Genomic DNA, 27578 nt, shown 5'->3' on the forward strand with positions numbered 1-27578 from the left:
CAAAGCGATCAAAGGGAATGTGATTATTAATCATCAGATGACAAAGTAAATCCTCTTAAATGAACCTCCTGAACTCAAACCAAAGAGTAGGTTGCTAATGTGTCATTGTGATTGTATTGTATCGTCTGGGTCTGTCTTGTCATGTCTGTACTTGATTAGTGTATTTTATGTGGCTGCCTGTGTGTCCAAGACAAATTTCCCCTTGGGGACAAATAAAAGAATCTTGAATCTTAAATCATTCTAAAGTCAGTTTTAAGCAGAAACAAGGCTGTTTTAAGCAGAAATGAGGCAATAATCTGTGAGTCGCTACTGACGCTCTGAAATGACGTAGACGCCGCAGCAGCAGCACGTCTGAGTCTGACGTGCTGCTGTGGTGCTCTGATCGCTTCCCACGTCTTTTATTATGAAGTTATGCTGAATTTATGTGCCTTGAAAGAAGTTTCTGCAGGAAGTATTTTAGACACATGATCAAGTAAAGACGGGGAGCGTTGGGTTTTTTTAATACTTGAAAGTAGAGGTGGGCGGATCGATCCTAATATCAATAATATCGATACCAATGCTGGTATTGATATTGGACTATCCTTTGTAAAAAGATCAATACTCAAGCTTTTTCTCTCCCACACGCACTGACTGCTGCACACGCAGATTCATCAAAGTCTACTCTCTGTCTGTAAGAGCAGCACTGCGCTGTGTCACACAACATGGAGCAGCGCACCCTTGTATTGTGGTTTGTCAGCCCTCTACCTCAGGAGATTTTGTTTTAAGTTGTGTTGAGTGATATTTTTTAAACAAAAATGTTGATTGTGATAATGAAGTATTTTGTTGTCATATACAGTTTGGCAAAATTCTATCCTAGGTCTTTTGGATCCTTTGGATCTATGAAGCTTAAATATGAAAAAGTATCGGTATCGGTATTGATATCGGCAATACTGAGCCTGTATTTACTTGGTATCAGATCAATACCAAAATTCCCGGTATCGCCCACCTCTACTTGACTAGACACTGGATTCATGAAGAGGCTTTAGTACTGCTATAACAGACTGATACAGAAGGTGACAGCAATGCATCAATAAGGATGCCGGCTGCCGTTAAAGGCAAGAAGAAGAAGAAGTAAGAGGAGGAGAAAAAGAAAAAAAAACACAGATTTACGAGATAGGGTTGATCTGTTCAACAGGCCTGCCCCTAGCGGATCGCGGCCACGCCATCTTGGAAGGTTGAAGCGCTGCAGTGGTCTCGTGTTGTCAGTGGAAAATGCATGCGCTGCGCTTGTAATCACTGTCTATTCTGTGACCAACGTCTCCGCCATTATTTACATTTAAGATGTGAAAACTTGTGCTGAGGTCAATTCAGATACGTAGAGTCGATTTCTGTTGATCCTTTCTACCTGCTGCAAATGGAGCGTAAGGGGGGCTCCTGTCAATATAAAACTCATGTCATCAGTCAACTCTCTGGCTGAGTCCTCTTTTCTTCTTTATTTCTCTGTGCTTTGATAGCGAAGGATTCAGGCCGGTTGTCGGGCTCAGTCTGGTGGGATCTGCTTCAGTTACTTTTACGACTATCTGAAGAATACATGATTACTGTACAGGGCATAAGTCTTCTACCTATATTTTTTATTTTATTTTATTTTATTATAATTTTTTCTCTCTCTCTCATTTTATTTTGGGGGTGCCTCCTGACATACACTCCAATCCAGCTGGTGGCAGTAATGCTCCCTATAAGCTGGCTGCCAACCGCCATTAAACGCAAAAAGAAGAAGCGGAATCAGAAGAAGAAGAAAAACCTCGTTAGCTGTGTGGTTAAAGTCGCATGATGTTTATTAACTAAAGTTGATTAACTCTCGACGATAATGAGTTCTTCAAAGGACAGACGTGGAAAAAAAAGAGCTGCATCGCCAAGTGAAGTAAGTGAAATGAATTAAGACACTGATTTTATTTGATGGATACGGACTACAAATGAACACGTTTTGAACGACCGTATTTGCTAATGTTAGCCTTTGCATGCTGTTTTTATGTCTTAAAAACGTTTTCGTTTACAGTGACGACGATCTTAATTCAACTCTTCTAGTTTTAAAGTCTCAAAACAAACAAACCAAAACGTTATATAACCGTGGTACCCATGTTGGTATCCGGTGATTTAGCTCCTCGGTGGTTTAGACCCCCGTGTATCAGTTTAGTCCCTTTGTTTCAATGGGAGTAAAGGTTGCCACTAGGGATGGGTATTGATAAGATTTTATCGATATCGATGCCGTTATCGATTCTGCTTATCAATCCGATTCCTTATTGATTCCCTTGTTAATATCTCTTGTAAAAGTAGGCTTTACAGCTTTTCTGTCAGCAACATTTTATTGAGTCTTAAAGTAAATAAATATGAAATTGGTCACTGTATCCTTGATCTCTGGACCTAAATAAAAATAAACCAAATCTGTAGTTTTTGTCAGAAGCATTTCCTTTCAGACATTTTGGCATCAATGTCTCTCCGTACCTCTGAGCAGGGCTGTGAAAACTCTGCGGATCCGCGGGATTCTGCGGATTTCATCATGGGCGGGGTTGGGGGTGTGTTAGTGTTGTAGTCTTTAATCGTGATCGTTACTGAGTTTTTAAAATGCTTATCGCAAAGCGTTCTTTTTTTTATGACATCATGCATGTTTTATAAGTCCGTGGACACTGATCTGTGTGTTACAGATTAGGGATGGGTATTGATAAGATTTTATCTATCGATGCTATTATCGATTCTGCTTATCGATCCGATTCCTTATCGATACCTTGTGAATTTTGTACTGAAAATAGGCTTTACAGGTTTTCTATGTATTTCATTGAGTCTTAAAGTAAATAAATATGAAATTAGTCACTGTATCCTTGATCTCTGGACATAAATAAAAATAAACAAACACTTCGCTTTGAAGTTATTAATTATTAAGTTATTAATTCAGACTGGATTCTATCGTTCTAACTTGACTCGTCAGAGAGCCGCACAACGTTTGGAGTTGTGTGAACAGAATGGTAAATGGACTGCATTTATATAGCGCTTTTCCATCTGCATCAGACTGTCAAAGCGCTTTACAATCATGCCTCACATTCACCCACAAGGTGCTCACTACACACCGGGAGCAATAGGGGATTAAAGGCCTTGCCCAAGGGCCCTTAGTGATTTTCCAGTCAGGCGGGGATTTGAACCCATGATCTTCTGGACTCAAGCCCAACACCTTAACCACTAGACCATCACCTCCCCTGAAGAAATGAACACACTGAAAATATGGTTTGACCGAAACAAACTGTCATTAAACTTAAATAAGACAGGGATGAAATGGAGGTGTAAGAGTCACTAGGTGTTCACAGGAAACAACTATTTATTTCTGTATGTATGTATGTATGTATGTATGTATGTATTTATGTTCATTGTTAGTTGCTATTATATATTTTCTGTTGTTTCTATTCGGGTTCTTTTTGTCTCTTTCTCTAAAATTGTATATAATAATCATTAGATTATTAATATATAAACAAAAATAAATTTAAGAAATATTACAATTTGAAAACAAATGCACCCGAACGTGATGACGGCTGCAACTGCTAAATGCTAACTTTTAACATTGAAAATGCCATACACATGCTAATGCGTTAGCATCGCTCCCGTTTTTAAGTTATAAAATACATCTATCAACTGTTTCAGAAGACCATAACAGGTCGGTTTAACATAGAAAAGGTCAATAATACTCACAGACGTATGCTCTTTGGGGTTTTAGCGGGGAAAAATTAAACGAAAGAATAAACGAAGCAATCGATCGAAGCATTGCTTCAATCTGTGAACCACTGCTTCGATTGGTTCTAGGTTCAAAGCAAAGCCGCGCTGCCGAAAAGTTGATTAAGCACCCGCTGCAGGGTCTGTAATCAATGTAGAGAAATGATCATTTTCCTGACAAACACCCCCCAAAACGACGGCCACTCTGAAGGACCGATAACAGAATCGTTAAGCACAAAGCTTATTGATGTCGGTGGATCGAATCAGTTCTTAACGATACCCGAAAGGAACCGGTTCTCGATACCCATCCCTATTACAGATACATATCAGTTTCCTCGGATCCGCGGAGATTCGCAGAAGAAAAATGCCACTCAAAGCGTAGCTGTTACGACAGTTGTCGTGAAGCGGGACTGGTTGGTTGCTGCGGTGACACTGTGTGGCTCCTGTGTGAAGCTTAGCTAAACGTAGCATGTGGACATCGCACACTTTTAGAATTTTCAAGTTTTTAAAAGAAGAATTTTGCAGCATGTCTGTGTCACGGAGTGACATCAGCGCGAAGATGGCGAGAAAGACGGTTTGAAAAAGTGTGATAAGGACAAGAATCCGTGGAATTATTGCTGGCTTCATGAACACACCTGAAAGATAAACAGGAAAAGCGAACTGGTAAGAATTTTTTTCTCTCTGGAAAATAAACATTGTGCTGTTCAAACAGGATTTCAGAAAAGATTGTGCCTTTTTTTTCTTTCATTGAAAAAAAAAAAAAAAAGACGTGGCTTTGAATGAATTTAGGCTACATGAATTTACACAACAATGTAAATTAGTTTTTATTAATATAAACTTTTTTCATGGGGAAAAAAGACATTGGCTTTGAGTGGATTTACAGGAATTTACACAATGTGTGGCTTTTTTACTATAAGGTACGTTATTGATATTTTACCCTGATTTTTAAAATATTCTACAATCTTTAGCTGTGAGTTTTGACATGGTTTAACAGTCTTTTCAGTCTTCATGAATTTCATGTAGTTTAATTGTTCTGAGTTAATGCATAATTTGGTTTACAATTAAAAGGAAAATCATTCCAGGTCCTACTTCCACGTCATATTCTGTTATTTCAACATGATCATTGATGGTTCAAATGAAAGGTTGAATCTAGGATCATTTAAATATGCACTAATTTTGAGATTTGTTCTTCCAGGAGATGTTGAAAATGTATCAGTAGATGAAAATTTAATTTAGTTTCTGGGGCCTTACAAGGCCCTAGACCCCAGCTCCTGGGGAGACCTGCACAAAAATGTTTGAATTCTAGAAGCTCTGAAATGCAATCTGGGACTATTCCAGACGATAAATTGGAGTGAGTGTAGCATCCATTTTGGTGAGGAAAAAAAACAAGTTTCCTTATTCAAATTCATTCCAGTAGTATTTTGCTCTTACAAGGATGCAGCATTCTTCTAGCTTGGCAGATAGTTCTGGAGGAAATCACTGAAGAAATTAACACATTAAAAATATGGTTTGACCGAAACAAATTGCCATTAAACTTAAATAAGACAGGGATGAAATGGAGGTGTAAGAGTCACTATGTGTTCACAGGAAACACTTTTTTATTTATGTATGTTCATTGTTAGTTGGTTTTATATTTTCTGTTGTGTTTCTATTCAGGTTCTTTTTGTCTCTTTCTCTAAAATTGTATATAATAACTAATTAGATGATTAATATATAAACAAAAATAAATTTTAAAAAATATTACAATTTGTAATACATTTGACTCTTTTACGACTACAAACGCTTATTATACAGAAAACAAGTGCACCCGAATGTGATGACAGCTGCAACTACTTAATGCTAACTTTAACATTGAAGATGCCATAGACATGCTAAGGCGTTAGCATCGTTCCGGTTTTTAAGTTATAAAATACATCAACTGTTTCAGAAGACCATAACAGGTCGGTTTAACATAAATAAGGTAAATAATACTCAGACATATGCTCTTTAAGGTTTTAGCTTGGCAAAATTAAGATACAGCGAAAGAAAAAAAAAAGAATAAACGAAGCAATAGGTCAAAGCACTGCTTCAATCTGCGAACCACTGCTTCGATTGGTTCGAGGTTCAAAGCAAAGCCGCGCTGCAGAAAAGTTGATTACCGTCCCACTTCGGGGTCTGTAATCAATGTAGACAAATGATCATTTTCCTGACAAACACCCCCAAATACAACGGCCACGCTGAAGGACCGATAACGGAATCGTTAAGCAAAAAGCTTATTGATGTTGGTGGATCGAATCATTTCTTAACGATACCTGAAAGGAACCGGTTCTCGATACCCATCCCTACTCATGATTGACATATTCAGGGATGAAAGTGGTGAAAAACAAAAAATGCTGTAACCAAAAATTACCCCCAACACCACCCGCATGAAAATTTTTGAATTCTGGAAGCTCTGAAATGTAATCTGGGGCTATTCCAGACAATAAACTGCAGTGAGTGCAGCATCAATTTTGGTGAGAAAAAAAAAACAACTTATTCATTCCTGTAGTATTCTGCTCTTACTAGGATGCAGCAGTTTTCTAGCTTGGCAGATAGTTCTGGAGGAAATCACTGAAGAAATGAACAAATTGAAAATATGGTTTGACCGAAACAAATTGTCATTAAACTTAAATAAAACAGGAATGAAGTGGAGGTGTAAGAGTCAGTAGGTGTTCACAGGAAACAGTTACTTATTTCTATATTTATTTATGTACGTTGTTAGTTGGTTTTATATTTTCTGTTGTGTTTTTAATCAGGTTCTTTTTGTCTTTCTCTAAAATTGTATTGTAGCATTATTAGTTGTTATTACTATTATTGTTGTTGCTGCTATTATTATTAATATATAAATAAAAGTGCAAATTTGTTGAAATTTGAAGTCATTTTCAGAAATTAAAGCATCTTTTTGTAATTTGTTTTCAGTTCATTTTCACAGAATATTGATTATCTCTGTTATGTACAGTTTGTCATTGCTTTTTGGCACTTGGTTTCATACCAGTAAATGGAAGATAGACAAACAGGCATAAAATTGGAACCTCCATCCAGTTTTGGAGGTGTAAGTAAATGCATAACAGAGAAAGGAGTGATTGAGATACAACCCCAATTCCAATGAAGTTGGGACGTTGTGTAAAATGTAAATAAGAACAGAATAGAATGATTTGCTGGAGCTGTTGACCCCACGACCTGAACCCAGAAAAGCGGTTGAAGATGAGTGAGTGATGTGACAATGATTTGCAAATCCTCTTCAACCGCCATAGATCAGATCAAGATCAACCTTTATCAGGCGATAGTGAGTGCCACTCCACACTTCAGTTTCAAATATGAGAATGATTGGGGCATGTTTGATTAAGAGGCAATGTAAAGGAAGTTACTCCGTAGCTGTGAAACCATTCTAATAATATATATTAATGTTGTTGTCATTTTGGCTGCTCCCATTATTGTTCAGGGTCACCACAACGGATACAGCCAGATCCTCAATGGTATTTGGCGCAGGTTTTGTGCCGGATGCCCTTCCTGATGCAACTCCAGTGTAACCTGGGGAAACGCACACAGCAGCTGGTGTTCCAAAGAGGTCTCCCATCCAAGTACTAACTAGATCCCACATTGCTTAGGTTCTGAGATCTGACTGGATCAGGCTCACACAGAGCAGATTGGCTGCGGTATAATTATATATTTGATAATATACGAGGTCTGTCCATAAAGTATCGTACTTTTTTATTTTATTTTTTTAAACTATATGGATTTGATTCATGTGTTTTCACGTCAGACAAGCTTGAACCCTCGTGCGCATGCGTGAGTTTTTCCACGCCTGTCGGTGACGTCATTTGCCTGTGAGCACGCCTTGTGGAAGGAGTGGTCCCGCCCCGTTGTCTGATTTTCATTGTCTGGAAATGGCAGAATGATTTGGGGTTTTTTCCATCAGAATTTTTTTAGAAGCTGTTAGAGACTGGCACCTGGAAACCATTCGAAAAGTTTATCTGGCTTTCGGTGAAAATTTTACAGGCTTCACAGAGAATAAGGACTATTACTACAGCTTTAAGGACGGCCCACAATGGCGCTTGGCGCGCCGCGCTCTGAGCCGCAACGCCAGGCACAAACCACCGGATTATTTCTAAACGGATGGCTGTGTGGAGCTGGGACCGTCGTGTGCACTTTCTCTGGTTATCACAAGAGCTGGACATCAACCATTTTCCGGCAGATTTCACTTTTAACAAGAGATTTTGTCGTGGAAAGCCGTGCGGAGGCTTTGTGCGTCACGACCTGTCGTTGCGGCTCGGAGCGCTTGTGGGCCGTCCTTAAAGCTGTAGTAATAGTCCTTATTCTCTGTGAAGCCCGTAAAATTTTCACCGAAAGCCAGATAAATTTTTCGAATGGTTTCCAGGTGCCAGTCTCTAACAGCTTCTGAAAAAATTCTGATGGAAAAAAAAAACCCCCCAAATCATTCCGCCATTTCCAGACAATGAAAATCCGACAACGGGGCGGGACCACTCCTTCCACAAGGCATGCTCACAGGCGAATGACGTCACCGACAGGCGTGGAAAAACTCACGCATGCGCACGAGGGTTCAAGCTTGTCTGACGTGAAAACATTTGAATCAAATCCATATAGTATAAAAAATAAAAAGGTACGATACTTTATGGACAGACCTCGTACATCTTGCAGTGAATGCCACCTCTCTGAGATCTTGCAAGATTTTGCAGGATTTGAAACCTCAATAGGGTGAATTGTTTGCCAGCTATGGAGACTGTTGCTTAACAGCTACAGAGTCTTGCCCTAATGTAAAATATGCATTAAATTGGGTTTTCAATGTTAAATTGAAATGCCCACAATATCTGTAATTTGGATCAAGGTTTGTCTGGCAATAAAGGATACAATCCTATATAAAGCTCTCAAATAGAATTTTTGATAGTTATGAATTTTTGAAAATTCATTCAGTGTTAAAGTTAGGGATTTTTCCTGACTTTGACCTATGACCTTGAAAATTGAATTTGTTCTTGCCTATCAGGATATGATACCCCTGTCACACATAGCCAGAATCACGCAGAATGGAGTCAGAATGACAAATTGCCACACATCTGAAAGTGTCGGATTTCAGTTCCAAAACATTCTGACAGCCATCTGTGGAAGTCCACACAGTTGGTCAAAATCAGATGTGATGCACATGTTCAAAGCCCTCAGGGTGCTGTTGAGATGGTACACCTATCCGACGGCAGTCTATGTGTAATCTGAGGACCATCTGACCACAACTTACATATTCCGATGGCGGCAAAACTGGAGCACAAAGGAACTCTTGAAATGTATGTGGCACGCTTCATCATGATGATAATAATTATGAATTATTATGTACAGTAAATGTGAACAGTGGTTATCAAACTGAAAGCTCTGTGTGCACGCTGCCGCAAATCTGAACAGGCTGTTATATCCACAGTAGGCCTTACAGTACAGATATTTGTCCATTCCTTCCCATGGGCAACTTAAATAATGTGAATATTGTCTCCATTATAACATGGGCAGCTGCGCCTCTTTGTGGTGCGCAGTAACGTGTCAGGTGCTGAACGGATCTCAGTCTGTAATAAATGATCACCTTCTAACTCTGTAGGAGATATGACATGGAACTGTTGTGCCAGGCTGTGACATTATTAATAAACATGAATCTCATCTTCAACAGCGGTCCACGAATGTTTCACTACGCGGATGTGGACGTGGTGCTGAAACCGCAGCCTGTGGTTAAAATCCTCTCACCCAAAATGAAAAATAAATCCCATGTGATAATCCAACCATCGCGGTGTCCTGAGTTGCGTTGTGCTCCTGAAGTTAGCAAAAAAGAAATTAAAGTTCCCTGGAAAGGCGCTTTGTCTGAGACAGGGGGACAGCATGGCACACTACCAGCAAACTTTCAGCGAAGCTGTCCAGTGGCACTAAGCACGCACACCCTCTAGCTCATGCAGCATTATGCATGCATACACAGACACACAGTTGAGTGATCATTTCAGCCCCATGCATGTGCGCACAGATGCGCATTGTGCACTCGCACGCATATGCATGTGAGGAACACAGCGCTGCCTCCCACAATGGTCCCGTGTTTGCCATCCAGACGTTTGGACATCGGACAGTCTTCAGTGCCTTTTATGGCCGTCTGATGACAGTCTGTGTCATCTCCCTGTTGTCTACATGGGCTTTGGATGCCATCGTGTGGGTGTGGACGAGGTAATCCTGATGCGTTCTGACACGGCTGACCACGCCTCTTTTCCTCTTGACTGCATCAGATTATGGCAATATTTGCCGTGTTGGGCTGGTTCTTGTACATTCTTGCTATGTGTGACGGGGCCTTGAATCTTCAGTAAACATTTCATAATGATATCTGAAAAATTGTGGACTCTAGGCTGTTTACAAGCAGCACTGATAACATAACCTCCCTTGGGGGGAGGTGATGGTCTAGTGGTTAAGCGTTGGGCTTGAGACCAGAGGATCCTCGGTTCAAACCCCAGCCTGACCAGAAAATCACTAAGGGTCTTGGGCAAGGTCCTTAATCCCCTGAATGCTCTTGGTGTGTAGTGAGCATCTTGCATGGCAGCACTCTAACATCAGTGTTTGAGTGTGTTTGTGTGAATGTGAGGCATAATTGTAAAGCGCTTTGAGCATCTGATGCTGATGGAAAAGCACTGTATAAATGCAGTCCATTTACCATTTAACCTCCTCGAACTTCGTTGGCAGAGGTAAAAATAATTCACTAGCTGTAAAGAACAAAACCATTTTTCTACCAGGCTGTAACCACGTTTTGCTACTGTGAAGTTGAATATTTAACCAAGTGGCAACACTTGAACTCGTATTTTGACGCGCTTGCGGAAGTCATTTTTCCTGAAGTTCCTTGATTGGCGACTTGAGGCTGGCTCCAAAATAGAGCAAATTCCCATAGGAGCCCATTTTAACACGGCCAACTTTAGAGCAGAAGTAAACATGTTTACAGCCTCGTACAAAAAACTGTTTTGGTAAATGTTTCACTGACACACTGTTTATTACGAAAGTGCAATAAACTTATTTGAAAGAAAAAAGGAATGTACAGAAAGACTATTTAAAATGTGGGACATTCCAGACTTTTTTTTACATATTTCCGCTGCATAATTTTCAATTTGAAAAGTTTGAATTACCAAGTCACAATATCACCAGGCTGGGGACATTCACTTCAGAGTGTGAAAATCTGACCTTGTCTCTGTGATTCAGATTTTGACACCCCTTTGTACTGTTAAAAAATAAAAATAGAAAACCAAAAGGTCCAGCTTTCCTCCCCGAGTCAGCAGGTGCATTTCTGGAAAACGTCTTATTACTCAGCATGTGATATACATTTTAAGAAAAGCAGAAACATCCTGATGGCTGACAGAAAATGAAACGAACACTGCTTCATCCAATAACGAAGCTTCTGAGCTTTCATTCGAAAGTGAAGGTTCGGCTTTACAGATGCTGTACAGAGAGACAGGAGGCAACACACTTCACCCCAAAACGCTTAATTTTTTCAGTCTGTCGGATTTTGAAAGTTTAATTTGAATTGATTAGAAACCCAGGCATAACACAAATTCACTCATATACAAACAACCAAACTCATAACAGAAAAGTCAAAGGTGAAAAGAAATATAAGAAAAGAATTATAAGAATATAAACAAAATACATGGTGCCTAAAGGCGTAGGCAGAAGCAACGCTTATCAGCGCCTCCACCCTTGAATAAAGTCAAATCAAACCAGGCATATATGCCTGATCATAGACGTTTACATCCAAACACAATCTGAACAACAGCAGCATTTTGCTACAGATAAAGATGTCAAATATTTCTCCAGATAGCACCCAAAGCAAACTAAAAGACACACACACACACACACACACACACACACAAAGGTTCCAGTATAACAGCATCAACATATAACACAACTCAACCACATTCATCTAATACATATCAATTTCTTTGTATAAATATTTGAACCGGTTGATATCTGGTCATCATTTAAGTTTCTCTGGCAAATTATTCCATTTTTTGGGGCCACAAATGGAGATGCAAAAGCACCTCCTAGTCGTCCTAGCGCCAGCAATTTTAAAATAATATGAACCCCTTAAATTATACAATCCTTCTCAAGTAAAATATTCTTAAATTCTGAAAAGTAATTGTTTATTTTTCGCTAATATGCATCAACTGAACAGTTTTAAATTAAATCATATAAAGTTTTAATATTTGACTTAATAAACAACGGATTGGTATGATCCCCAGACCTTGCATTCTGAATTATTCTTAATGCTCTTTTTTGAAGGACGAATCATGATTGTAATGTAGTTTTATAGTTATTGCCTCAAACCTCAGCACAGTAAGTCAAGTAAGGTGCAATCAGTGCACAGTACAGAGTGCGTAGTGATTTACCATCTAGAATGTACTTTGTCTTATTTAATACTGCAATACCTTTAGAAACTTTCTTTTAGATATGTTGAGTATGCGCTTTCCAGTTAATTCTATCATTAGTAATCACACCTAACAACTTATTGTCCTTGACACAATCTGTATTTGGCCCAAGTGTCTTTAACTGAATTTGTACATCCTGTTTATAATTTCCAAATAACATAATTTTAGTTTTAGACCAATTTAATGACAGTTTGTTCATGTCAAACCAACTCTTCAACTTTATCATTTCAGTTCTCAAATCAAACAATAATTGCTGCAAATTGTCTCCACAACAAAACAGGTTTGTGTCATCAGCAAAGAGAACTGCTTTCAGCACATTGGAAACTTTACATAAATTAATATATACAGTGGGGTAAAAAGTATGTAGTCAGTCCATGATTATGCAAGTTCTCCTACTTAGAAAGATGAGAGGTCTGTAATTTTCATCATAGGTACACTTCAACTATGAGAGACAAAATGAGGAAAAAAAATCCATGAAATCACATTGTAGGATTTTTAAAGAATTTATTTGTAAATTATGGTGGAAAAATATGATTTAATAAACACCCAAACCAAGATTAGTCGTTACCTGCTGGTTCAGACTCACAGAGAGGGGCGTGTTCAGGCTTTTTTTTTTTTTTTTTTTTTTTTGTCTTTTTGTCACACATGGAGCCACCCACACTTCACCCCTTTATGCATTAATGAATTCATCGTGATTCAGTGCAGGCGGGGCTTTCAACATGATGTCCAGGAATGGGGGTCATTTCGTCTGTTCCGAATCTCTATAGAAAACCAGTGGGTGACATCACGCAGGCTCCATCCATTATATGTACAGTCAATGATTTTAACAACCAGGTAAATGGGTAGTTGTTTGGCGGTAGCCTCAAGTGGCCATTTAAGGAACGGCAAGATTTGCCACCATCTGCATTGGCTTCATTTTTCAGTACCAGAGGCTGCTGCTTGCACACAGTGTACAACTGGCTCATCTGGTGATGACTTTACTACTTTGGTCTTGGTGGTATCCAGAGCAGGGTAGGAGAGTTGCTGTTCCATGCCTTGTTGTTGCTTATAGTGATGACTGTATAATGCTGTCTTATTTTGGCAGGATGGATCAACGCAGTGGGCATCAGCTGATCTGGGAAGTGATGAGAGAAAGCAGAAGTTTTTGCGCTTAATGGGTGCTGGCAAGGTTGGTGATTTTTTTTTTTTTTTTTTTTTCTTTCTTCTCTTGAGTTTTGTTTTCAACTCTTATTAGTTTTGACAATCTTCTTTCAGTATATCAGGTCAGTTTTTATGCATCTGTGGAATAAGTATCAATTACTACATTGATATGCAAGTATACCAGGCTAATAATCGGACTGCAGTTTGTGCTTCAGTTGTTCATTGACAACGACCCTACAAATGGATACCGCAGTGCTTAACCAGTCTCCATCCTCATGTGGATTTGACCTCACTGAATGTTTTGGATTGCCAGTTTTGCAAACAACCCCTGTTAGAGGATTAATCTAAAATGCACATTGCAGTGGTGGGAGGAATCCCACACACACAAAGTGTCCATAATTCCACACACACATGAAAAACAGGCTCGGGTGAAACTTTGCTACTCAGCACGCAACATGGCATCTTAATTTTCAGGCTGTGCACAGAAAAATTAATCTGAGGTGTAAGAGTTCACCTGCATGCAGAGATGCATGTATACTGAAATGATGTAGGCACTGATGCAGGAATGGTATGTTCCAGCTTTCACCAAATTCAATATACGTTCCAATGACAGAATGGAAAAACATTCAGTATTTGTTTTATATAACGGCAAAAATAGATCCTTGTCATTTGATATTTTAATAATTTATAAGCGACAGAAAAGGGACTTGCATTTTGGTGTTCCACTGCTGTTTAACAGTCCAACACAAACTTTTAAATAGGAGTCCAAAATTGGTCTCGGCAGTCCGTGATGCCGTCCACTGACTTCGTGTACAGACTGCTGTCTGCTTTCATCACTCTAGTGAAAAATCTCATCAGAAATTTGTCCAGCTTTTCATCCTAACTTCATCATAACAGCTTCATGCTTCTAGGCAGCTTACGGCATGGTGGATTTGTTTTTGTGTGTGTGTTATAAGAATTAGCAGCATCAGTTAGCTCCTTCAAATCGTCGTCCACCAGCAAAACAACCGTCGCCCTCGGTAGTGTGAGCATGCGCAGTGGTTGGTCTTGCAATAGCACGTTTCATATGGCACCAAAATTGCACACTTAAAAGAACTATTGCACGGTCAGTGAAACACAACGGCAAATGGTATGAATGATACATGTCACATGACCTACAAGCCACCAATCAAATGGCAAGGGTCCACTCAGCCATTATACAATAAATAATATTTATAAGCAAAGCATTAATAAGTACTGAAAAATGATTACTAAACTATGGGTTATGTCCACTACATTAGCTTGACAGGTCCAGCTGTCAGTGCTGACAGGCGAAAGGAGGTAGGGGGAAGGAAATGTAATAACGCAGCTGTAAAACACTCCGTGGGCTAGACAGTCTCATTTCAGAATGGTTTGTTCATGGCTTCTGCTGGGTCTGAAGGACTGAAGAGTTTCGTGGGACGCTGCCTTTAGTAGGATGCAGACCCTGAATTGCGACACAGCTCACGTCCACATAAACACTGTTCAGTCTAAAGGCTTTTTCACACTGGGGCCAACATAGTCGCATATTGACAATGCCAATTTTAAGTAGCTCTACTCCAGGTTTTTGCTCCCCTATGCAGCAGTATGCTGAGGGCTACACGGGTGGATGCAAAAAAAATTAAACGTTTAATTTTTTCGGCTCAGAGCACTGGACACAGAAAGTATGCAGTTTTTAAGCAAGTTTACACAACACTCCACAACTCTATGTAAACACAACACTGCGCTGCTGTACACCAAGCCTCTGCAATTCTGCACGCCGGGGCGAAAAAATCTTTTTATCAGTACATATCTGGATTGATATATTTTATTCATCCCACTGGACATTGCTGGCAGTGAAGCTTCAAAACCACAGAAGAAGAAGAAGAGGTGAGCAAGACTTCGACGTTCAGAGTACATGTCCACCGTTCACTCCTCACGGACGGATCGCGCGCGCGACTGCTAGATGCATCTCCGCTTTGTTTTCACCTCCTCCAGTTCTCTCAAGATTGTAGCAAGTTAAGTAAAGTCCATCAACTACTGCTCACGGACAGATCGCCAGCGAGAGGACATTTCCACGTCCACTTGTCATGCATGGATCGCACACGCCATCGCGCTGCAGTGCACTGCTTTCTTTCACCTCCTGCAGTTCTCTCAAGATTGTGGCAAGTTTAAAAAAAACAAAAAACAAAAAAACTAAAAGTCCATTAGCTCCTGCTCGCAGACAGATCGCCAGTGAGAGGACATTTCCATGTCCAGGTTAACTCCTCGTGGATGGATGCCCAGCAACATGTCCACCGTTCACTCCTCATGCACTCAACATGTGCGATTGCCGGCCGGAAATCCTCAGCACTTTCACTTCCTTAAGTTCTCTCATGATTGTGGCACGTTAATAAAGTCCATTAACTCATGGAAATAAGTTTCTGACTTTTTCCAATGTATCAAATCCATCTGCGTGTCAGTCTGTAGTGTCACGGAGCCAAACGTCTCTCCTCTGCACACAAGGTTTCTCTCCCTGTGTGCAATATGAGTGCCGTTCATGTAGTTAGTCCTCTTGATGATGAATTTGGCGTGACAGCGCCATCGCCCACATACCTGCATTTTCATCATCATAAGCAACATGATTCTTGCATAGCTCGGGAGGTGATCCACATACATATACCCGCTGGCAGGTTTGGATTTGGAATACAGAGATTTGTAAAAGAGCACCCCCCCCCAAAAAAAAGCCCAAAACGTCTTCACATTTGGCTACATAACTCAAAAAAAGAAGAAAAATCTCCCCCTGTTGTTTGATAAGTTGACTAATTATTTCATTTTAAATGCTGTCCATGACTTTTATCATCAGCTTTATTTCATCTTCATTGGGTTATTGTTGTCATGTTTGTTTTGCCTGTTACATTCTATAACCATTGATCCATGAACTGTGCCATTGTCACAGTTCAGCATCACCACTAGGGAGCAGTGTCACATATAGGAGGAGAAAATTGTAGCCTGGAAGTGGAAACAACTTTCACTCCAGCCCAGCTGTTTCTCTCTGCTCAGGGTTCTGGCTGAGATTCCTGTGTGCTGGCTTTTGTCTGTCATCCTTGATGTTTCAAACTAACTTTGAGCTCCTCCATTTGCTCTTCTGGTGTTTGTTGAAGCCACTGCCATAAACCAGAGTGGTTTAGTTCTGTCTAGTGCAGGTGTGTCTAGCGCAGGTGCTAAAATATTCTTGCCTGCTGTGACAGCAGGCAAGAATATTTTAGATCATTACCCATAATTTCTCTTGTGTGTTGGCCAGAGACCATGCAGATCTATGTGCAAAAGTTGAAAATAAATAAAGGGACCTGATTTAGTTTCTCCACTTTATTGTCCTGTTGTCCTCTGTGGTCCAACGCATAAAGAATAGTCACCACTGCATTTTTTTATTTGTTTATTTATTTATTTTAAACATTCTCCTTTGCCTTTTTGGGTCATTTTTAAACCTGTAGCTCAGTTCTGAGGAAAAAAAAAAAGGATGGCTGTCTCTTGTTACATTTTTGTTCTGGTCTTATTACGTTTCAGTCATAACAAAACAAACTCAGAGGCGAAAACATGAAGTCTCACTCACTGACATGAACTCATTCACAGAGCGGTTTCGTTGTCAGTCTGCTTCATGTCTCCTTTTATAAGATATTTATTTAAACAGGTTGGTCCCGTTGAGATTGAGATGCCTTTTACAAGGGAGACCTGGTAAATTTGGTAAAGTTTCCAGTCCCCCAAACCTGCATGTCTTTGGATGTGGGAGGAAGCCGGAGCACCTGGAGAGAACCCACGCAAACACGGGAATGATGTGATGAAGCATGTACTTTTATTTCCTCCATGAAGTTATTGTGTCACTTTCATCATTCTCTGCTCTTGCAGAAAGAGCACACCGGGCGCCTCGTCATCGGCGACCACAAGTCAACGTCACACCTCCGCAGTGGTAAGCATTCTGACGCAGCTTCACTAAAATTCTGACATGAAGTCACTTCAGGGCGGCAGTCCCACGCCGCTTAGCCATGTTGACTCCACCGTGTGTGACGGAATTAACGCGGCTCCCCGCTACACATCCGCCGCACAGATCTATCCATGCGTGGATAGGCCTGTAAGGGCTGGGTGTGCCTGCTGTGACTGTTATCTCCTCTGCAGGAGTGGAGGACAAGAAGATCAACAAAGAGCTGGAGCTGCAGTACCACCATGGCCTTGACGCCAAGCTGTCGGGTCGGAATCGTCGACACTGTGGTCTTGGCTTCAGTGAGGTGAGCGGCAGGAGGCAAAACGTGTCCAACCTGCAGGAAATTAAAGGGGAAATTGGAATTTTTCAATCTGGACTCTATTTTTAGTTTTCTGTAGGTTCACCTTTTAACTTCTGACAAAATCTATAATAATCTGTCCAGTACTGAATACACATGCTATCATTGTTGGGAGCTAAATGGCTACACAGTGAAACCCGTCAGGGCAATCTAAACCTCGCTCAGTTAACTGGTGCAAATGTCATTAGAAGTGTGTGGTAGCACGGTGAGGATCTGCAGAGGTATATACAGTGAGGAAAATAAGTATTTGAACACCCTGCGATTTTGCAATTTCTCCCACTTAGAAATCATGGAGGGGTCTGAAATTTTCATCTTAGGTGCATGTCCACTGTGAGAGACATAATCTAAAAAGAAAAGAATCAGGAAATCACAATGTATAATTTTTTTTTTTTAATAATAATTGATTTGTATGTTACTGCTGCAAATAAGTATTTGAACACTTGTGAAAATCAATGTTAATATTTGGTACAGTAGCCTTTGTTTGCAATTACAGAGGTCAAACGTTTCCTGTAGTTTTTCACCAGGTTTGCACACACTGCAGCAGGGATTTTGGTCCACTCCTCCATACAGATCTTCTCCAAATCTTTCAGGCTTGGAGTTTCAGCTCCCTCCAAAGATTTTCTATTGAGTTCAGGTCTGGAGACTGGCCAGGCCACTCCAGGACCTTGAAATGCTTCTTACGGAGCCCCTCCTTAGTTGCCCTGTCTGTGTGTTTGGGGTCATTGTCATGCTGGAAGACCCAGCCATGACCCATCTTCAATGCTCTAACTGAGGGAAGGAGGTTGTTTGCCAAAATATTGCAATACATGACCCCATCCTTCCTCCCTTCAATATGGTGCAGTTGTCCTGTTCCCTTTGCAGAAGAGCACCCCCAGAGTATGATGTTTCCACCCCCATGCTTCGTGGTTGGGATGGTTTTCTTGCGGTTGTTCTCATCCTCTAAACATGGTAAGTGGAGTTGATTCCAAAAACCTCTATTCTGGTCTCATCTGACCACATGACCTTCTCCCATGCCTCCTCTGGATCATCCAGATGGTCACTGGTGAACTTCAAATGGGCCTGGATATGTGCTGGCTTGAACAGGGGGACCTTGCTGCCCTGTAGGATTTTAAACCATGACAGCATCATGTGTTACTAATGTAATCTTTGTGACTGTGGTCCCAGCTCTCTTCAGGTCATTGACCAGGTCAGAATCATCCTTACCCCACAAAGTGAGATCTTGCATGGAATCCCAGACAGAGGGAGATTGACAGTCATCTTGTTTCTTCCACTTTCTAATAAATAATCATAACAGTTGTTGTCTTCTACCAAGCTGCTTGACTGTTGTCCTGTAGTCCATCCCAGCCTTGTGCAGGTCTGCAGTTTTGTCCCTGGTGTCCTTAGGCATCTCTTTGGTCTTGGCTATGGTGGACAGGTTGGAGTGTGATTGTGTGAACAGGTGTCTTTTATACAGGTAACAAGTTCAAACAGGTGCAATTAATACAGGTAAAGAGTGCAAAATAAGAGGGCTTCTTAAAGAAAAATTAACAGGTCTGTGTGAGCCAGAATTCTTGCTGGTTGGTAGGTGTTCAAATACTTATTTGCAGCAGGAACATACAAATAAATTCTTAAAAAAATCACATTGTGATTTCCAGATTTTTTTTTTTTTTTTTTTTTTTTTTTTTTTAAATTCTGTCTCTCACAGTGGACATGCACCTAAGATGAAAATTTCAGACCCCTCCATGATTTCCAAGTGGGAGAACTTGCAAAATCGCAGGGTGTTCAAATACTTATTTTCCTCACTGTGTGTGTGTGTGTGTGTGTGTGTGTGTGTGTGTGTGTGTGTGTGTGTGTGTGTGTGTGTGTGTGTGTGTGTGTGTGTGTGTGTGTGTGTGTGTGTGTGTGTGTGTGTGTGTGTATGTGTGTGTGTGTGTGTGTGTGTGTGTGTGTGTGTGTGTGTGTGTATGTGTGTGTGTAGTGTGTGTGTATATGTGTGTGTGTGTGTGTGTATGTGTGTGTGTGTGTGTGTGTATATGTGTGTGTGTGTGTGTGTGTATATGTGTGTGTGTGTGTGTGTGTGTATATGTGTGTGTGTGTGTGTGTGTGTGTGTATGTGTGTGTGTGTGTGTGTGTGTGTGTGTATATGTGTGTGTGTGTGTATGTGTGTGTATGTGTGTGTGTATGTGTGTGTATGTGTGTATGTGTGTGTGTGTGTGTGTGTGTGTGTGTGTGTGTGTGTGTGTATGTGTGTGTGTGTGTGTGTATGTGTGTGTGTGTGTGTGTGTGTGTATGTGTATGTGTGTGTATGTGTGTGTATGTGTGTGTGTGTGTGTGTGTGTGTGTGTGTGTGTGTGTGTATATACTTGAGACCAAAGGATCCTTGCTTCAAATCCCAGCCCGACCAGAAAATCACTAAGGGCCCTTGGGCAAGATCCTTAATCCCCTTGTTGCTCGCGGTGTGTTGTGAGCACCTTGTTTGGCAGCATCCTGATATCCGGGTGAATGTGAGGCATTATTGTAAAGCGCTTCAAGAGTCTAATGCAGATGGAAAAGCGCTATATATACAGTAGTGTTCAGAATAATAGCAGTGCTATGTGACTAAAAAGATTAATCCAGGTTTTGAGTATATTTCCTGTTGTTACATGGGAAACAAGGTACCAGTAGATTCAGTAGATTCTCACAAATCCAACAAGACCGAGCATTCATGATATGCACACTCTTAAGGTTATTAAATTGGGCTATTAGTAAAAAAAAAAAAAGTAGAAAAGGGGGTGTTCACAATAATAGAGTGGCATTCAGTCAGTGAGTTTGTCAATTTTGTGGAACAAACAGGTATGAATCAGGTGTCTCCTGTTTAAGGATGAAGCCAGCACCTGTTGAACATGCTTTTCTCTTTGAAAGCCTGAGGAAAATGGGACGTTCAAGACATTGTTCAGAAGAACAACATAGTTTGATTAAAAAGTTGATTGTAGAGGGGAAAACTTATATGCAGGTCCAAAAAATTATAGGCTGTTCATCTGCAATGATCTCCAATGCTTTAAAATGGACAAAAAAAAAAAAAACAGATTTGTGGAGGAAAACGGAAAACAACCATCAAAATAGAGAGAAGAATAACCAGAATGGCAAAGGCTCACCCATTGATCAGTTCCAGGATGATCAGCGACAGTCTGGAGTTACCTGTAAGTGCTGTGACAGAAGACGCCTGTGTGAAGCTAATTTATTTGCAAGAATCCCCCGCAAAGTCCCTCTGTTAAATAAAAGACGTGCAGAAGAGGTTACAATTTGCCAAAGAACACATCAGCTGGCCTAAAGAGAAATGGAGGAATATTTTGTGGACTGATGAGAGTAAAATTGTTCTTTTTGGGTCCAAGGGCCGCAGACAGTTTGTGAGACGACCCCCAAACTCTTAATTCAAGCCACAGTTCACAGTGAAGACAGTGAAGCATGGTGGTGCAAGCATCATGATATGGGCATGTTTCTCCTACTATGGTGTTGGGCCTATATATCGCATACCAGGTATCATGGATCAGTTTGGATATGTCAAAATACTTGAAGAGCTCATGTTGCCTTATGCTGAAGAGGACATGCCCTTGAAATGGGTGTTTCAACAAGACAATGACCCCAAGCACACTAGGAAATGAGCAAAATCTTGGTTCCAAACCAACAAAATTAATGCCTCGCAGATGTGAAGAAATTATGAAAAACTGTGGTTATACCACTAAATACTAGTTTAGTGATTCACAGGATTGTTAATTAAGCAGTTTGAACATAATAGTTTTGAGTTTGTAGCATCAACAGCAGATGCTACTGTTATTGTGAACACCCCCTTTTCTACTTTTTTTTTACTAATAGCCCAATTTCATAGCCTTAAGAGTGTGCATATCATGAATGCTTGGTCTTGTTAGATTTGTGAGAATCTACTGGTACCTTGTTTCCCATGTAACAATAAGAAATATACTCAAAAAATTGTTTTTAGTCACATAGCACTACTATTATTCTGAACACTTGTGTGTGTATATATATATATATATATATATATATATATAATCACACTGGGATAACAATAAAATAAGTACAAATCGAACAATGAACAATAAGATCTTAATAAATTAAAATAAATAGCAATTGACGACAACAAATTTAGCACAAAGTTTCGGACAAGAAAGCAACAAATTTAGCGCCGGGATTCAGACTGGAAAATAATGGACTAGAAGATAAGCTAGTCTTTTGGACCAGAAATCACATTAAAAAAATAAAAACAAATAAAAGGGTGGTGTTCCTCTTCACTTAGCTGACTGAATAAATTTGACTTTAACTGTCTTTGAAAACTTGCCTTGTTGCTAATTGACTCCAAGGTCTATGTTTTCTATAACATATTTTATCTGAATAATTTGATGTGGAACATGTGGGTTATATCTCGATCTTTTAACCTAACCAGTTGTTTGCGGCAACAACGATGCATTTTGACAGCAGTGTGACTTTGTGAGCAATAATCGGGGCAGCTATGGTATGGTATGATTTTATTTCTCAGGGACAGTGCACAATAATACATTGACCTAAAAAAAATAGGAAAGATGCATTGTGCCAGGTTATAGCAAAAATACTAATTTCCACCTGTAGTCCCTGGACAGGTTGATGTCTGTGAGTGACAGAGTTTGTAAGTGAAAAGAAAATCCATTTAGCACAAAGACTATTCATACTGTAAACATATCATACCTCGCCCCTCAAATATACATTCATAAAAACTTTCAACATTTCATCAATTCAGACATACACAAAAGATACCACTTTGTTCACACTCATATATAGTCACACTTTTCAAACATCTTCACGCTATACTCTCACACATAGGCACATACATACGTCATATATACAAATCATACTTTTCAGACACCTGCACTTTGTGCTCTCACATGCACACACTCTCATACACATACATTCATCAGTGGTGGGTGCAAACTTGCTTTGATAAAAGCCATTTCTTTGTCAGCTGTGCAAACGTTGGAAAAGTTGTACATTTCATTATGTCGTTAAGATATTCCACTGACTAGAGGCAACAACAGAAAAGGCAGATTTGGCAAAAGAGGTCCTACATTTAGCGATGCTGCACTCTCCTCTAGAGGTCGCCCTTGTAGCTCGAGTTGTTCTTTCTGAGCACAATGTGACAAACCTTCTTAGGGAGGAGCATCCATATCATAGATGATTTTAAAGAGTAGACAGATATTTGCATGCATTATTAGATTGTCAAAATTTAGAAAATCATACTTAAAATAAGACGATATTGTCTGGATTTCCTATCGTGAATTTTTATTGCCCTTTTGAACATTGATTCAAGTGGCTTTAGGACTGATTTACTGGCCTGTGACAAACTAGTCACGCAATACAGAAGGCGTGAGAGAATCATAGAATTTATATACATATGAGATGCCTCAATAGTAAGAGGTCCTTGAATGTACCTAAAATTTTCCAGATTAAATTTTAAAGAATTACACAATTTCTTGACGTGATTTTTAAAAGTCAAGGTTGGGTCAAGGATAACGCCCAAGTAGGTGAAGTTGTTTACATTTTTTATTTTTTTTTCCCATTTATATGGATGTCTGGTTGATTTAAAGGTTTTTGTCTGTTTGTAAAGTACATTGCAACCGTTTTGTCAACATTTAGTGTGAGACAGCAATTTTGTAGCCAGGCAGCAACCTTTTTCACTTCTGTTAATTTTGTGGCCACTTCTGTCATGTTCTTCCATGACTAAACAGGACAGTATCGTCCACATACATAATGATATTAATGTCACACACCGATGGAAGATCAATGTACAAACTAAAAAGCAGCGGCCCTAAAATGGAACCCTGTGGAACTCCCATAGTGCAGTCTTTTAAAGGGGACAATGTGTGATTTACTCGAACACATTGTTTCCTGCCACATTGGTATGATGCAATTCAATTTATTGTCTGATTAGACAGTTCAAAATTTGATAATTTCCTTATTAAGACACTGTGCGAAACAGTATCGAAAGCCTTTCGCAGGTCCAGAAACACAGCTCCCACTACGCCTCCATGATCTAAATTTGTTTTAATTTCTTCAAGGAAGTAGGAGCAAGCTGTCTGAGTATTTTTTTTTCTGAAACCAAATGAAAAATGATTTAAAAGAGATTTGGTTTCGATGTGTGTAATTAATTGCTCTGCTACTACCTTTTCATACACTTTGGAGATGGCAGGGAGGATGGTGATAGGCCGGTAATTACTGACCTCTAGTTTGTCTCCAGACTTATGTATTGGCGTGACAATACCAGTTTTTAGTGCATCAGGAAATATAGCATCTCTAATAGACTGATTAATTAATTTAGTCAACACTGGTGTTAGACTTTCCTTGTTTGTTTTTAGAAAGGCATTATCTAAGCCATACAGATCTTTTGCTTTGCTATTATTGAGTTGCCCAATAAGCCTTTCCACCTTTGCATCATTAACAGGTGTCAAACTAAAGGCAGATACATCACAGACTGGAGGGTGGAAAGAGCAAGGTGCTGGAAACAACTGAGCCAGTCTCTGAACAGAGTTAATAAAATATTCTTTGAAAAACATTGCTAGTGTTGCATCATCATTTTTGTTACTATCATCTATTTTTAGCTGTAGGTCATAGTGTTTTTTTTTTTTTTCTTCATTTATAAGAAATTTGTCAATATCTCTCCACAACAATCTTACTATTCCCTTTTGCATCTTTAATTAGATTAAGGAAGAAATTTGCCTTTGCTTTTCTAAGTAATGTTGTGACCTTGTTTCTCAGACTTCGATATATTAATTGATCGGAGGTTAATCTAGTTTTGATAAACTTTTTAAGTGAGGCATCGCTTTTCTTCATACATTCCCAGAGGTCACTATTGAACCACGGCAAACCTTGTTTTGTTTTTTTTTTATGTTTTTTTTTTTTTTTGTCTTTATGTATTTTAATAAAATATTTTTTAAAATTAATATTAAATCATTACACGCTGTCTCACATGATTTATTTTTCTATTATATCATCCCAGTTTGTTTGCTTTAGATCATTTTCCAATTGAGACAGATCCTTCTTTGAAATGAAAGATATACTTTGGTTGGTTTTTAGTTGAATTTGCTCCCTAAATCTGGTTTTATTTAATTTTCTGGCAACCAATGTGAGATTATGATCAGATAATCCAGTTAATAAATTATATGTTTTCACTATCCTTTCTGGTTTGTTTGTAAAAATTAAATCTATAAGTGTTTGGGAAGTTTTTGTTATCCTTGTGGGTTTATTATTTATTTGTCTCATCTGGAATGATTTCATGATTTTTTAAGGTTCTTTTTACGTGTTTTATCTGCCCAGTTTATATTCATATCCCCCATTAATAGGACCTCTTTCCCTTCAAACATTTTAAGCATTTTAAATAACTCTATATAAAATATGTTTGGCATTTGGGGGGCGATAAATGACAATCACAACAAAGGACATTTCAGAAGATAGTGTAATTGAAACTCCTACACATTCTATTGTATGTTTATATTAATTTCATTGCTTTGAATACCATCCTTAACATATATCAAAACCCTCCCCCCTGTCACATCTATATGTTTTATATCCAGGAACAGTGAAAGCAGATAATGGGGTTGTAGGACATAACCATGTCTCTGTGAGGCAGAGGTAGTCCAAGTTCGAGTCTGTTAGTAAATGTTCAATCTGCTCAGTCTTGGATATAATGCTCCATATAGTATGTCCCCCGAAAATGCCTTTTGCTTTATTGTGAAGATTCCAGAGGACGCGGGCATGATTGACTGTTTGGAAAGGTTTAGTCTCCTTTTGTCTGCGAGTCACGATCACCTGTAACGTGTTTGTAGGTCGCAGAGCAGTAATGTTCGTCTGCGTTTTTGTCAAACTGTTTGTGTTACCTCGTAATCCTGAGGGCAGAGGGAGCATAGCGTCAGGAATAGGCGGATGCAGAGCGGTGTCTACCTGACTACAAAATGTAAGGCTCGGTAAATTATTCGGATTTGTTGATCAAAATGTTTATTAACCTTATTTTATTTGTGAACGAAGTGCTGGCTGCAGAGCAAAAGACCAGAAGTAAAGAACCTAAACTCCTCTCGCGCATGTGCGGCACAACCTCAGCCCCCGAGATTAGAAGTTGGCGTTCCATCTACTTCTATGGTGTGAACAAAATAAACCAAGATGGCGGGAAACACTCCAAAGCTTATTTCTGTATAAATCTGTTTTTCATATTATGAAAATGTTTGTGAGAAATAAGCACTTCTAAATCTAAGCACACCGTTTTTGAATACAGATAGCATCTCTGAAGTTATTTATAAGACATCTTTTGGATGTTAGCGTGCACGCTCTGGGAGTGCGCATCACTCAAGGTCAAAGGTTAAAACCTCATGTATGTGTTGACGCACTTGTAGATTTCTTTAAAAAGTAAATAAAAATATTCGTTTTGAATCCCCCGTTCAGTAAATATGTTCTCGTCATCAAAATGAGCTGGAATTTTGCAACACGTTACAAAAATAATCTGACATTATAATGTTTGGAATTCAGTGGAAACTAAATTTTGTCAGTTTTGTAAAAATTCAAAGGCTGCACAGCTTTGAGCTTTTTAAGCATTATTGTGTACTTTTTATTATTGGCATTTTTTTCTTTTGTTTGAGTTTAGTTAGTTAGTAGTTGAGTCCTACATAAATAGATATTATAATTACTATTATTAACAAACTTGTAATTTGGAGTTAAGGTTTTGAGTCATAACCAGTTGATCTTTACTGTCTTTGAATCCAATCACGGCCTTAGTGTCTTGTGTGCCCATAAACCTAAAAATGATCCTCCTTCCCACAGCCTGAATCCCAGCCAGTGGAGGAGGAGGAGGAGGATCGCAGCAAATCCCCAGAAGCGGAGAAATCCGGCAGCGATTCAGACTCCACAGAACGCCCCGACAAAGGTGGCGTTGCCAAAGCAAAGGAAGAGGCGACCGAACACACAGAGGTTGGCTCGGACACCACGGAACGTAAACGTGCCTATAAAATGACGTTTGTAAAGTCGTCGTAGGGTCGAGTGTCAGCGGTGAGGAGGTCAAGTTTAATGTTCAGTTAAAGGTCCAGTTTTCATGTAAGTCTTCAAACTTCAGCCGCTCTCCAGCATGGCGCAGGGTCCTTCTGGTGTCTTTAATATGGAAGCCACACCCACCAGCAGGAAGATTTTAACAAACTTTTCAGAGTAACGCAAGTCATCAGTTGTGTAAAAGCAGACTTAAAATTTGCTGGCAATGCTTTCCGGGAAATGAAAAATAAAATGGAAACTCTGCATCGTCTGTTGATTTAAACAGGAAGCTGTACTAGCCACGCCTCCTTCCTACAGCACAGGTCATGTGGTCAGGGGGATGCGCATGTCTGAGGGTGTTCAACATGAAAGCCCAATTTTTTTTTTTTAAATGAACACAATATAACCCTTTTTAAAATTTGAAAAGTGTTCAGGATCAGTCACTGAGTGAACACTTAATGTTTTGCTTTTGTGAGGTCAGCTAATACATATTAAAACCTGTAACTGTAAAATCTCAAAATAAACAGCTGTTAATTGTCCAGTGTTATCTTTTCATATTTTTCTTCTTTGGTCTAGCCTTCAAAACAGATTGCCGCTTTGAAACCAGCTGATTAATGCTGACTGGCTGGAACTGTTGGACTGAAATCAATCTCAGCCTTTTGTTTGTTTCCTGGTGGGAATGTTTCCTTCTGCAGTGGATATTTGATCACTTTTAGATTTAGAGATAAACAAAACACGCTGTTACTCTTTTCAGTAATAAAAGCAAGAATCTGCAATTTCTTATGATCGTTACTCAAATGAGTTCAAAAAACAGTCAAATAACTGAAATCATAATGTAGGTTTTCTGTTCTGGTTCATGTGTCAGAAAAACAGTTGGGACAAACCCCACTCAGACTGTTCGTGGAGCAGATAAGTATGACTT

The 27578-nt window shown here is 39.5% G+C and overlaps 1 protein-coding gene across 1 annotated transcript; it reads left to right on the forward strand.

Annotated features, from left to right (window-relative positions):
* The first annotated feature begins 1761 nt into the window (after positions 1 to 1761).
* On the forward strand, positions 1762 to 27038 carry c8h11orf58 (chromosome 8 C11orf58 homolog). Its single transcript, XM_034175876.1, has 5 exons — positions 1762 to 1900; positions 13276 to 13359; positions 17214 to 17274; positions 17481 to 17590; positions 26456 to 27038. Exons 1-5 carry the CDS (start codon positions 1847 to 1849, stop codon positions 26663 to 26665), a joined length of 519 nt encoding a protein of 172 aa, XP_034031767.1. The 5' UTR covers positions 1762 to 1846; the 3' UTR covers positions 26666 to 27038.
* The last annotated feature ends 540 nt before the right edge of the window (positions 27039 to 27578 follow it).

This window comes from Thalassophryne amazonica, chromosome 8 (genome assembly GCF_902500255.1).
Source record: "Thalassophryne amazonica chromosome 8, fThaAma1.1, whole genome shotgun sequence".
Classification (NCBI taxonomy): domain Eukaryota; kingdom Metazoa; phylum Chordata; class Actinopteri; order Batrachoidiformes; family Batrachoididae; genus Thalassophryne; species Thalassophryne amazonica.

What these genes read in the sequence shown, in the direction of transcription:
- c8h11orf58 (XM_034175876.1), top strand. Translation starts at nt 1,847, where the DNA reads ATGAGTTCTTCAAAGGACAGACGTGGAAAAAAAAGAGCTGCATCGCCA. An exon ending in GCTTAATGGGTGCTGGCAAG is followed by an intron (nt 13,360 to 17,213) that starts GTTGGTGATTTT and finishes CTGCTCTTGCAG; the next exon opens with AAAGAGCACACCGGGCGCCT. An exon ending in GTGGTCTTGGCTTCAGTGAG is followed by an intron (nt 17,591 to 26,455) that starts GTGAGCGGCAGG and finishes TCCTTCCCACAG; the next exon opens with CCTGAATCCCAGCCAGTGGA.